Source organism: Crocuta crocuta, unplaced genomic scaffold, assembly GCF_008692635.1.
Source record: "Crocuta crocuta isolate KB4526 unplaced genomic scaffold, BGI_CrCroc_1.0 scaffold99, whole genome shotgun sequence".
NCBI lineage: Eukaryota > Metazoa > Chordata > Mammalia > Carnivora > Hyaenidae > Crocuta > Crocuta crocuta.
Genome location: NW_027551560.1, coordinates 1,809,830 through 1,823,822, shown reverse-complemented (window position 1 = coordinate 1,823,822; position 13,993 = coordinate 1,809,830). Strand labels below are relative to the sequence as shown.

Below are 13,993 nucleotides of genomic sequence, written 5' to 3'. Positions count from 1 at the left end.
ATCCTTCCTCTTTGGTATAAGAACCTGGCAGAACAGGAAATATGGTTGATGGGAACCTTGAACTTTGGAACACTTAAGGAGTTGACAGTAGGGAGCATTTCATCCTTCTAAGGTGCCTGAAATGGAAGCCCATAAAACCCCCTGGTGGAGGATGGGGGTGGGTGGTAAGTTTTTCTCTCCATCTGTTGGAAACTCTGAATTAAACTTGCTCTCTATTATGTCTAGATTAAGATTTCCCAAAGAAATTAACAGGCTTGATGAAAAAAGACACCGTGATCAGATGGTTTTGGGGAATGCTAGACTGCAAAAATCCCAAGACTTCTCAGAACTTTCAAAGTGCTGGTGTATGTTATTAATCTTAATGTGAAAGATATAATATTCAGTATTTCCCAATTAAAAAATAGGTTTTTTTTTTTGTTCTGCAGTCTTGTAGGAGTAGTACTCTTGGATACCACTAAATAGCAAACAGAGAAATGATTGCTGTCATTCCTCACCTGTATGTCTTTTTTTTTCTTTAATTTATTTCTAGGAGAGAGAGAGACAGCGTGAGCGGGGGAGGGTCAGAGAGAGAGGGAGACACGGACTCCGAATGAAATAGGCTCCAGGCTCTGAGCTGGCAGTCAGCACAGAGCCCGACGTGGGGCTCGAACCCACGAACCGCGAGATCATGACCTAAGCGAAAGTCGGACGCTTAACCGACTAAGCCACCCAGGTGCCCCATCACCTGTATGTCTCCTTAAAAAGTTGTTTTCTAGACTTCCTTTCCTGTTCGAGACAGAATAACATTGTGTTTAAGAACATTGGGACCAAACTCCCAAGATTTGAATCCCAATTCCTCTGCTTACTTGCTCTGTGACCTTGGGAAAATACTTAACCTTTCTGTGTTTGTTTCCCTGTCTGGAAAATAGGAACAATAATAACAAGCACCTTGTAGGGTGAAGATTGTGAAGGTTATTAAAACACTAGTTCCCATAAAATGATGAGAAGGCTGCCTGGCCTGGAGTAAGGCTCAATAAAAGGCAGCTTATTATTACCTCCTCTCATTTATTTTTTACCTATCTGTGCTGAGGTTATGTGTCAGTGGCAGCTAAGTGATGGGACTTAGTAGTTGTACGTGGGGCCACATGCCAGGGGTTACAGTGAAGTCAGCTTGATAAACTGTCTAGCAAGACAGCAGGTCTGTGCAGGGAGAGGCATGGACATTCTTTTTGCTCAGCCATGCTTCCTTGAGCCTATTACACAAGATAAGTACTTAAAAACAAAATTCCTAGCCAAGAGGAGATTGTGGGCCATCTCACAGGTAGAATTACCACCAGATTTTCATTAGGGAAGTGTCACTTTTAAGTTCATCATCTCCTCCTTGTTAGATGCTCTCTGGTAGTGTTTTTTTTTTCTTTCTTTAAAATTTTGTTAATGTTTATTTTTGAGACAGAGAGAGAGAGAAGCGCACACTGGGGAGGAGCAGAGAGGGAGGGAGACAGGATCTGAAGTGGGCTCTGCGCTGACAGCAGATAGCCCGATGTGGGGCTTGAACTCATGAGCCGTGAGATCATGACCTGAGCCAAGTTGGACACTTAACCCACTGAGCCAGGTAGTGTTCTCAGGCACTCCTGTGTCAGATAGCGTTGTCATCCTTGGTTTTTGCCATTAGTCCATCCCCTAATAAACACCTCTTAAAGGATTTGGTTGCCTTTTTGTTCCATATTTTGAATACAAGAGCAGTACGTGAACATGAGTTTACTCAACAGTTAAACACTTTGAAATAAATAACAAATAATATAGTTGTAGTCTATAAAGCATATGTAAAAATAGTTGAATATGCAGTACTAGGTGACAAATTACATTTTAAGCTCAAATGAACAGTTTACCAAGGGAGAGGATATTAACCAACGAGAATTACAGTTTAACCTTATTTTATGAAAGAAGTCACATAGGTCATATGTAAACATGAAAATAAGGACCATCTGGGTCATGCGTCTTCTCCTCATTTGGTCACTTGAGGATCCCAAACAGAGAAAAGAAGGGACTTGCCCTGAGCACTGCTGTGAGGCTGTGACAAATCAAGGCTGGCCTTTGCCTTTGTCTGTGGATTCTCTGCACAGGGTCTCATCTATCCCTAGGCCATTGCAGGAGTAGTAACGTACATACCCTGTTTTTGTGAATTAAATCTTATTTGTAAAGTGAACACTATTTTTGTACATCAGCTACTTGTTCTTGTCTTTTCCTATAGCTTAGTAGAAAGAACATGGGCTTTGATCCAGAAAGGCCCTCGGGTTGAAGGTCAGGAGTTTGGTTTATCTACTGTGTCATCTTGGGCAAAGGTTTTAATCTCTTGATTTCTTCATGAAAAAGGAACTATGTCTGCTCAGTGAGATATTTTCAAAATGTCAAGTCACTAGCATAAAATACACTTGTTAAAAAAGTTTTTATTTATTTATTTTGAGAGAGAGAGGGAGGGGCAGAGAGAGAAACTCAAGTAGAATTCTGCACTTTTAGTGCAGACCCCGACATGGGGCTCGATCTTATGAACTATGAGACCATGACCTGAGCTGAAATCAAGAGTCAGACGCTTAACCAACTGAGCCACCCAGGTGCCCCTAGCATAAAATACACTTGACAGATGTTAAATTTCTTTCAGTTTATTTAATTTAAAAATTGTTTTTAAAAGTATTATTTGTATATCTCAAGTTTATTTGAAAACAGGCATAATTCACTAGAAATTAAGAAAACTGTTTAACCGTATTTTTAGATATCTTCAAATTTCTCTTCATAGTGAAAGTGTATAAAATTATCAAATACTAAGGCTGCCTGAATGGCTCAGTCAGTTAAGTGTCCAACTTCAGCTCAGGTCATGATCTCATGGTTTGTGAGTTTGCGCCCCACACTGGGCTCTATGCTCACAGCTCAGAGCCTGGAGCCTGCTTTGAATTCTGTATTTCCCTCTCTTTCTACCCCTCCTCCTCTTGTGCTCTGTCTGTCTGTCTCTCAAAAATAAACATTAAAATTTTTTTTTAATTACCAAATATTCTTCATTTAAAAGATCCAAATGTGTTCTTAACTCTCTAGGTCAGAAATGTGATTTTTAAAAACCCACAGTAAAAGTCTCATGGCAAAAAAAGAAAAAAAAAAAGCTCATGGCAATTCTAGCAAACTTGTAAAAGTAAAATAAATCCTCTTGAATGTAATCTAGAAACCGAGTAACTTTTTTTGTTCTAAAATTCAGGAAATAAAACCTGGGAAAGCCTGTCTTTATGGTAATTAGTTCTTAGGTTATAGCAATGACAGGTCCCTGAATTGTTTCTGCCTTTCTCATACAGAAAACAAAAAAAGTTGAAAGTGAATAGGATGAGAAAAATTTCAAGAGACATTGTCAAACCATCATGAAATCCCAGTTTTGTGGTATTTTCTGGGCTCTTTTGAGTACTTTTCGTGGTGAATCTCTTGTGCTTTTTCTCCCTTTTCCCAGTGTGCACTGGCTGCTGATGAAGCTGTATTTAATCAGAAAGAACTGGAGGTGAAGGAACTGAAGAATCAAGTGCAAATGATGGTCCAGGAAAACAAAGGACACATGGTATCTTTGAAAGAAGCACAAAAAGTGAATAGATTGCAGGTAGAGTTTCTTGACCTATCTAGTGCTGTAGATTTAGTTAAAATAGTACTTGGCTAAACAGAATAGCATTTTAATGTTATTTGTTTGAGAGAGAGAGGGAGGGAGGGAGAGAAAGAGAGCAGGGGAGGGGCAGAGAGAGAAAGAGAGAGAGAGAGAGAGAATCCCAAAAAGTCTCCACACTTTCAGTGCAGAGCCTGATGCAGGGCTTGATCTCATGAACTGTGAGCTGAAATCAAGAGTCAGATGCTTAATCGGCTGAGTCACCCAGGCACCCCCAGAATAGCTTTTTGAATGATAAACGGGAGTGTCTACAAAAATAGGTTTCAGTTGAAGAGTTCTGAACCCAGGCAACTAAGAGACTTATTACAGTTTCCCCCTAAATCAGTATGAGGAGATAACATTTTTACTGTTAGCCTGACTTACTTTTCACAAATACGAAGATGATACACAAAAACTTAATTTGCATATCATATTATGGTTACCTTTTCTCCATGTTTTTCCATTCTGTTGTTTGCCACCGAAATAGGCAACACGATGTTAAGAGTTGGAAAGTAAACACATACTTTAAGATTTATTAGATAATCCTTTTATACTCTATCAGTGATTTGCTCTTTAACTTTGGTTAAATCTTTCCACTTTTCTAGCTTAGCCTCCCTCTTATTAACATGGATATGCCTGCCTGGAATGTGGTGTGTGTGTCCCTAAATATTACACTTCCTGGCTGTGAACACCCTCACTCCCATCCCTGTTACCTCCTGCAGCCCCAAACAGTTAATTTCATTTAAAGCCTTTAAATAGATTTAGGTTCCTATTAGGGAGGAATAACCTGATCCAGCACAAGTTAGATTTTGATTTTGACATTTCATTTTTATTTCCTTTTTTAACTCTTCTCATTCTATAATAGTTTAAAAACATAAAACATAAACAAAACAAAATGCACCATGCAGTGTTGTATCACAGAGAGAGCAGCTGGGTAACCAGCTGGTACATAGTAAACTGTCAAACACTAGTTAACCGTCAGCCCCTGAGAAGTCCTTCGTTCATCCTGCTCAGAGGGGGGCGCTCTCCTCACGTCATAGTATCGCTTTCCTGGTTTGCTTTGTGGTTTTACTCTATATCCTTGAACACTACAGTTTACTTGTTGGAATCTTAAGAAATTTAATCATTCAGTATACATATTCTTTAGTATCTAGTTGCTTTTAGTGAATGTGTTTTTTTGTTCCGGTTCACCCATGATGTGTATAACTGTAGCCTGTTTAGGTTTATAGCCATATAGGATTTCACTGTATGAATATATTGCAATTTGTGTTTCTGTTCTTCTGTTGGTGGACTTTTTTTGGTGATGGACATTTTCTTTATTTTANTGTTGTTGAGATTTTTCTTTTTTTTTTTTTTTTTTTTTTTTTTTTTTTTTTTTTTTAGATTTTATTTTTTAAGTACTCTCTGCACCCAATGTGGGACTTGAACTCACAATCCCAAGGTCAAGAGCTGTGTGCTCTACTGACTGAGCCAGCCAGGCGCCCCCCCCCCACTTTTTTTTTCCCCTTAATTCCAGTATAATTAAGTGTTATATTAGTTTCAGGTGTCCAGTATAGTGATTCAACAATTCTGTACATTACTCAGTCTTACTGTGATGGAGATTTTCTCCTACGTGTCTCTTGGTGCACATGCACACACGTTTCTTTTGGATTTGTGCCTGGGAGTTGGATTGCTAGGTCATAGGGAAGTTGAATCTCCAACTTTAACAAATATCCAACTCTTTTTCCAGTTTACACTCACACCAATACTCTGTGAGTACGCCTCTTGCTCCACATTGGCTTACCAATGTTTGTTGCTGTTAATTTTCTTAAATCTCTGAAAGTTTTGGCTTTTTAAAAAGTTTTTAATTCTAATCCCAGTGTAGTTAACATACAGTTTTATATGTGTACAATATAGTGATTCAACAATTTTATACATTACTCAGTGCTAATCATGGTAAGTGTACTCTTAATTCCCTTTACCTATTTCACCCAACTTCCCACCCACCTCCCCTCTGGTAACCATCAGTTTGTTGTTTATAGCTAAGAGTGTTTCTTGGTTTGTCTTTCTCTCTCTTTTAAAAATTTCCTTTGCTTGTTTATTTTATGTCTTAAATTCCACATATGAGTGAAATCATATAGTATTTGTATTTCTCTGACTTATTTCATTTGGCATTATAGTCTCTAGATCCATTTTTGTCCTTGCAAAAGGCAGGATTTCATTCTTTTTATGGATGAATAATATTCATAATATATATATATATACACACACCACATCTTCTTTACCCATTCATTTATTGGTGGGACTGTTTCCATATCTTGGCTTTTGTAAATACTGCTGCTAGCACTATCAACAATAGCCAGATTACACACACACACACACACACCATGGTATATTACTCAGCAGTCAAAAAGAATGAAATCTTGCCATTTGCAACAGTGTGGGTGGAACTAGAATGTATTATACTAAGCGAAATAGTCAGAGAAAGGCAAGTATCATACGATTTCACTCATAAGTGAAATTTAAGAAGCAGAACAAACAAGGGGAAGGAAAAGAAAAATAAGGTAAAAACAGAAAGGGAGTCAGGCCATAAGAGACTTTTTTTAAAAAATTTTTAAATGTTTTATTTATTTCTGAGAGAGAGAGAGTGCGCACAAGCAGGGGAGGGTCAGAGAGAGAGGGAGACACAGAATCTGAAACAGGCTCCAGGCTCTGAGCTGTCAGCACAGAGCCCGATGCGGGGCTCGAACCTACCAACTGTGGGATCATGACCTGAGCTGAAGTCGGACACTTAACCGACTGAGCCACCCAGGCGCCCCAAGCCGTAAGAGACTCTTAAATACAGAGAACAAACTGAAGGTTGCTGGTGGGGTGTTGGGTTGGAGGATGGGCTAAATGGGTGATGGGCATTAAGGAGGGCACTTGTTGGGATAAGCTTTGGGTTTTATATGTAAGTGATGAATTACTAAATTCTACTTTTGAAGAAACTAACTTGTATTTGAACAAAACAAACAAATAAATAACGTTTAAAAAATAATGCTGTTATAAACATAAGGGTGTATGTATCCCTTTGAATTAGTGTTTTTGTATTTTGGGTTACAATTACTGGATCCTAGGGTAGTTTTACTTTTAATGTTTTAAGGAACCTCCATATTATTTTCCACAGTGGCTGCACCAACTTGCATTCCCACCGATAGTGCTAGAAGGTTCCTTTTTCTCCACATCTTCCCTAATACCTGTTGCTTCTTGTGTTGTTGATTTTAGCCTTTCTGACAGGTATGAGGTGGGATCTCATTGCAGTTGTGATTTACATTTCCCTCATGATGAGAGATGTTGAGCAAATTTTCATGTGTGTGTTGGCCATCTGTATGTCTTCTGCGCATTGTTTAATTGGATTATTTGTGGTTGGTTTTTGGTGTTGAATTGTATCACTTCTTTACATACTTTGCATACTAATCCCTTATTGGGTATATCACTTGCAAATATCTTCTCTCATCCAGTAGGTTGCTTTTTAGTTTTGTTGGTTATTTCCATCACTGTATAGAATCTTTTTATCTTGATATAGTCCCAGGAGTTTATTTTTGCTTTTGTTTCCCTTGTCTCCGGAGATATACCTAGTAAGAAGTTGCTAATGGCCAGGGTCAGAGAGATTACAGTTTATGCTCTCTTCAGGGATATTTATGGCTTCCAGTCTCACTTGTAAGCTTTCAATCCACTTTGAACTGATTTTTGTGTATGATGAAAGAAAGAGGTCCAGTTTCATTCTTTTGCATGTAGCTGTCCAGTTTTCCCAACACTTTATCAAAGAGACTGTCTTTTTCATGCATATTCTTTCCTCCTTTGTTGAAGATTTTGACCATATAATTGTGGGTTTATGGGGTTTCTGTTCTGTTCTCTTGATCTATGTGTCTGTTTTTGTGTCAGTACCATACTGTTTTAATTGCTAGTTTGTGATATAACTTGGGAATTGTGATGCCTCCAGTTTTGTTTTTCTTTTTCGAGATTGCTTTGGCTATTCAGGGTCTTCTGTGGTTCCATACAAATTTTAAGATTGTTTGTTCTAGTTCTGTGAAAAATCCTGGTGAATATCTTGATAGGGGTTACATTCAATGTGTAGATTGCTTTGGGTAGTATATACATTTTAACAGTATTTGTTCTTCCAGTCCATAAGCATGGAGTGTCTTTCCATTTCTTTGTGTTGTCTTCAATTTCTTTCATCAATATTTTATAGTTTTCATCTATACAAGTCTTTCACCTCTTTGTTTAGGTTTATTCCTAGATATTTTATTATTTTTGGTTCAATTGTATATGGGATTATTTAATTTTATTTCTTCTTCATAATTAATGTATAGGAATGCAACAGATTTCTGAACTTTGATTTTGTATCTGGCAACCACTGAATTCATTGATCAGTTCTAGTAGTTTTTTGGTGGAGTGTTTAGCATTTTCTATGTGTAGTATCATGTCCTCTGCAAATAGTGAGAGTTTTACTTCTTCTTTACCAATTTGGATACCTTTGATTTCTTTTGGTTGTCTGATTGCTGTGGCTAGGACTTCCAGTACATAAAAGTGCTAAGAGCGAGGGGAGCCTGGGTGGCTCAGTCAGTTAAGCATCCAACTCTTGGTTTCATCTCAGGTCATGATCTCACGGTTTACAAGCCCTGCATCTGGCTCTGTGCTGACGGTAGCCTGCTTGAGATTCCCTCTGTCCCCCTCTCTCTCTAACTCTTCTCTCTACCTCTTCTCTCTCTCTCTCTCTCTGTCTCTCTGTCTCTCTGTCTTTCTCTCAAAATAAATATTTTTAAAAAAATTGGTGGGTACCTGGGTGGCTCAGTCAATTGAGCATCCAACTCTTGATTTCAGCTAAGGTTACGATCACTCAGTTGGTGAGTTCAAGCCTCACATCGGGCTCCACGCTGACAGTGTAGAGCCTACTTGGGATTCTCTTTCTCCCTCTCTGTCTGCCCCTCCCTCCCTTGCTCTCTCTCTCATTCCCTCTCAAAATAAATAAACTTTTTTTAAAAAGGTGGTAAGAGTGGACATTCTTGTCTTGTTCCTAATCTATAGCTCTCAGTTTTTCCCATGAATATGATGTTGTCTGTGAGTTTGTCATCTAAAGTATTGATTACATTTAGGTATGTTCCCTTTAAACCTACTTTATTAAAGGTTTCTCTCATGAATGGATATTGTACTTTGTCAAATGCTTTTTCTGCATCTACTGAAATGATCATATGGTTGTNAGCATAAAGATTAAAAGCTTCTGCACAGCCAAGGAAACAACCCAGAAAATTAATAGGCGATCATATGGTTTTTATCCTTTCTCTATTGAGGTGATGTTTCACACTGATTGATTTGTGAATACTGAACCTCCCTTGCATCCCAAGGAGTAAATCACACTTGATTGTGTGGAAGGAATTTTTTTTTTAAGTATTGTTGGATTCGGTTTGCTGGTATTTTGTTGAGGATTTTTGCATCTATATTTGTGAGAGATATTAGACTGTAGTCTCTTTTTGTGGTGTCTATCTGATTTTGGATCAGGGTAAAACTGGGCATGATAGAATGAATTTGGAAGTTTTCCTTCCTCTTGTATTTTTTGGAATAGTTTGAGAAGAATTATTCTTTAAATGTTTGGTCAATTCATCTGTCAAACTGTCTGGTCCTGGACTTTTTGTTTCTTGGGGGTTTTTTGATTCCTGATTCAATTTCATTGCTGGTAATCTTCCTAGATTCTTTAGAAGGATTCTTAGTTCATTGATTTTTTAACTTTCCTTCTTTTATAACACGTGCAGTTGAAGTTACAGATTTCTTCCTAAGTTTACCTGCTCAAAATATTTCCTTATTTTTATTATGACTTTTTTCTTTGATGTATGGGTAATATAGTTACTTTATTTCCAACACATGGAAGGTTTCTTTTTATGAATTTTTGGCTTAATTGCATGTGGTCCATGTGATTTCAGTCCTTTGACTGTATTGAAACTTGTGTCATAGCTCAGCATAAGGCCAATTTTTGTCGATATTACAGATATACTTAAAAGGAATGTGTATTCTGTAATTATTGGGTGCTGTTAATCTTGTTAATCATATCTATATTTTTGTTCATTTTTGGGGTCTTTTTTGTTATATCAGTAATTTAGAGTGATGTTACAATCTCTTGCTACAATTTTGGATCTGTCTTCTCCATGAAGTACTAACAATTTTTTAAATGTTTTATTTATTTATCTTAGAGAGGAAGTGCGAGCAGGGGAGGCAGAGAGAGAGAGAAGGAGATAGAGAATCTTAAGCAGGCTCTGAGCTTTCAGCACAGAGCCGGATGGAAGGTTTGAACTCACAAACTGTGAGATCAGATGCTTAATTGACTGAGCCACCCCGGTGTCCCAGTACTAACAATTTTTGCATTATACATATTGAAGCTGTGTTATTAAGTACATAGAAATGATGATTGTTACATCATCCTGGTGAATTGACCTTTTTAATATTTTTTTACTTCTTCCAGTAGTTTTTGCCTTAAAGTCTACTTCGGTATTCACATAGCTCTACCAGCTTTCTTTTGATTAATATTACATGGTGTCTCTTTACCCATCTTTTTTTTTTTATGTTTTATATATGTTTGAGAGCAAGAGAGACAGAGCATGAGTGGGGGAGGGACAGAGAGAGATGGGGAGACACAGAATCTAAAACAGGCTCCAGGCTCTGAGCTGTCAGCACTGAGCCCAGCGGGGCTCAAACTCCCAGACTGCAAAATCATGACCTGAGCTGAAGTCAGATGCTTAACCGCTGAACCACCCAGGCACCCTTCTTTTTCCATCTTATTTTTAATCTTCGTGGGTTTATTTTAGTTGTGTTTCTTGGAAGCAGCAAGTTAGATAATTTTATAATCCCCTCTGATATATTATAATCTTTTAATTGGATTACTTAGTTCATTTATGAATTTAACATAATTCCATACATATTTTGGTTATAATCCCACCATTTTGGTTTTTACTTATCCTGCTGCTCTGTGTTCCTTTTTCTCTCTTTATCTTTTTTTGGATTAACTGTGTATTTTTAATTTTTCTATTTTTACTTCATTAGCTTAGGTGTTGTACTCTTTTAGTTATTGGTGGTTATCCTGGAGAGTGTACCATGCACTTTTGATTTAATAAGCCTAATCATATTATTGGTATTTTCACCCTCTCCCAGACAGTGTAAAGACTCCATATCCCACCCCCTGCATCAGCTTATATGCCCTTGACATATATTTTAATTATCTGAATATATGAATTTTTAATAAGGTTGCTTTTTTATAGCTTAGCATGTGAAACTTTAGGGGTTTTTTCCTATTTAAACATTGTAGTACATGTGAAGTATAAAGATGAATGAGAGTTTCTTGTTTATATAATTTTGTGCTGATAAAACAGAGATTGATAGAGCTCTCTGGACTGGATATAGTTGACAAAAGTTTCTCTAGAGGATACATAGAAAGCTAACACACACACACACACACACACACACACACACACACACCCGATACACAATCTGTTCAGCCTTTGCTTTCCAGTTCGTTTCCCTCCCAGGACTACCAGCTACCTATCTTTTATCTCTTTGTGCATGAGGCTTTCTTTTGCCCTGAGTAAAGGCTTTCACTTCCCTGCACCTGTTACCACTTAGTCTCCTTTGTGGGCACCTCTGCCATTTGTAGTTCTTTCTCTACTTTCCAACTTTCTTCTCTACTGTACTGCTTGGATTTCACTCAGGAAAGCCAGAGGTTTATAAAGATCAGCTAATCAGAGTGCTTCAGGTTGGCAAACCAACCAGTCACAGTGTATGGGGCATTTTCTTTGAGTATTTAATCCTTCAGTCACTGTCACTGCTTACTATTCAAAAGTTTTTACCACTCAGAACCATTAGGTGAACACCAGAAAGCTAGTCTGTGGAGCAGTGAGGTTTTATGGTTCTGTTAAGGTAGTCATGATTTTGGGCAATGTACAGTTTATTTTTAATCATTACACACTGGGGTTCTCTATTTTAAAAATGTTCATCTCTCTCCTACCAAGAATGAAAAAATAATAGAACAACAACTTCTTATGGATCAGCTGAGTGAAGAACTAGCAAAACTTAATCTATCAATGACGACTTCAGCTACGGAATCTTGCGGAGATGGGCCAGACACCAGGATACCTGGAAAGAGACCATGTACTGTACCGTTTGATACTCGTTCAGGGCATTATATTTATATCCCAGCCGGATCAGATTCCAGGAAGGTAATGTCTGAACATTGATCTCTTTCTGATTTTGAGATTTAAAAAATCTGTGTAATATCATAGGATATTTGTACAGTCTTGGCACCTTTCCTTTTTCTGTTTGGTTTCTTGGACATTTTTTTTTAATTTTCTTTTTAATGTTTTATTTATTTCTGAGAGAGAGAGAAAGAGACAGCATGAGCAGGGGAGGGTCAGAGAGAGAGGGAGATACAGAATCTGAAACAGGCTCTAGGCTCTGAGCTGGCAGTCAGCACAGAGCCCGACATGGAGCTCAAACCCACGAACCATGAGATTATGACCTGAGCCGAAGTCGGACACTTAACCGACTGAGCCACCCAGGAGCCCCTGGTTTCTTGGACTTTTACGTATATTCTTTATTTCAGTTGTGCTTCTTTAAAAAAAAAAAAAAAAAGAATAAATAGGAGAACATGTATTTGGAAGGAATAGTTGAAGGTGATGTCTGTATCCACCAAGGAGAAAAAGCTATCCTTTGCGATCATATTTCAGATGTTATCATATTTTCATATTTTAGTCTGATATCTTCATTCATTTTTTTCTGTCTTAAACCACACCAAGTTGAGATGTGATTGGAGGGTAATTAGTTTGATTTATTTGGCCTGTTTCAAAATGATATTTATTATCTGGTTTTGCCAAGCTGACATAATCGAGACTGTATGAAGGTCAGTATGAAGTTTCATTTTAATTTTTATTTATAAATATGTGTGTGGGTGATAAATATATGCACACAGATTTCTCTTGAAAAATCAAGGAATCTCTACTGGAATGGAAATCTCCAGTGGAAAAGACTAAGTAGCAGATTCATGAATTTTGTTTTCTATTTATTAATTTTATGAAGGGAAAGGATTTCAAGGTCATGTGATGGTTACTGTTAAAGGGGTAAGAAATATGAGAGGTGTACGTGTGCCTATACCCGTGCAGGTTCCTTATCTGTCAGACTGGGGGAAACGTGGGTGTGTGTGGAGGATTTATTTACATGACATAGTGATTCTAAAACTGCGTGGCACACCGTGTCTTCAACACGTGCCCATAGGGTGTGTCTACTGTGTCCCACGCCCCGTGCCTCACAATGAAAGAGATACTATCCATAAGTGTGTGGTTTTCAACTCTGAGTGGTCAGGTTTTAAAATTTAAATCACTGTTCTTATTAATATGAGTTTCACTTTGTAGAGTTATTGATATTTTCTTTATGGTTGAATACATAGTAAATTTTCCTAGAACATTTGGGATGAAAGGTAAATTTTGGCAGGATCCAAATTTAATAACTATTATTTCAACTTAATAATTATATATCAAGTCTTCTATATTCAAATGATTTATTTATTAACTATTGGCTAGTAATGTCAACAAATTTTCTGTTTCTTCTATTATTTTTTTAAAAATAACATTTATTTTCCCCCGATTACAATAGTTATACATATTTATTTCCTCTCAGTCTCTCTCTCTTCTTCTTTTGTACTAGACATTCACACACACATGTACACTCTGTGAGGAGATAGAGCTCTGTGAGCTCTTGAAATAGGTTAGGCCCTTGTTCTTACTTATAGTTGTTTAAATAGGCCTGAAACAGGCATGATTTGAATAACAACTTCCGTGGTTATTGTTTCAGATTATCAAATTATTAGTTTTGTTTTCACAATTTTCCATCTACCGCAAAGATCCCTGCTAGCCATTAAAAGGAGGGGAAAAGGAAGATGATGCGAATGTCATATGATCAGCAGCTTTTGTTTGTTTTGGTTTTTGTTTTTACTTTTTTTAAAGTTTATTATTTTGAGATAGCATGAGCAGTGAGGGGGGTGCAGAGAGAGAGGGAGAGAGAGAATCCCAAGCAGGCTTCATACTGTCAGTGCAGAGCCCGAAATGTGGCTCAATCCCAGGAACCATGAGATCATGACCCGAGCCGAAATCAAGAATTGGTTGCTTAGCAAACCGAGCCACCCAGGTGCCCCTAATCTTAAATATTTTTAAAAATAATTTTATTTGTTTTTTAATTTACATCCAAGTTAGTTAGCATATAGTGCAACAATGACTTTAGGAGTAAATTACTTAATGCCCTTTACCCATTTAGCCCCTCCCCCCTCCCACAGTCCCTCCAGCACCCTCTGTT

At 37.6% G+C, this 13,993-nt stretch overlaps 1 protein-coding gene across 3 annotated transcripts in view; it reads left to right on the top strand.

Moving 5' to 3' along the window:
- Nucleotides 1-13,993, top strand: part of KIF27 (kinesin family member 27) — an 80,617-nt gene that overhangs the window by 16,242 nt on the left and 50,382 nt on the right. For all 3 annotated transcript variants that reach the window (XM_077749509.1, XM_077749508.1, XM_077749510.1), the window contains exons 4-5: nucleotides 3,467-3,610; nucleotides 11,662-11,868. In XM_077749509.1, coding sequence (XP_077605635.1) covers nucleotides 3,467-3,610; nucleotides 11,662-11,868 — 351 coding nt within the window. The remainder of the gene's footprint in view (nucleotides 1-3,466; nucleotides 3,611-11,661; nucleotides 11,869-13,993) is intronic.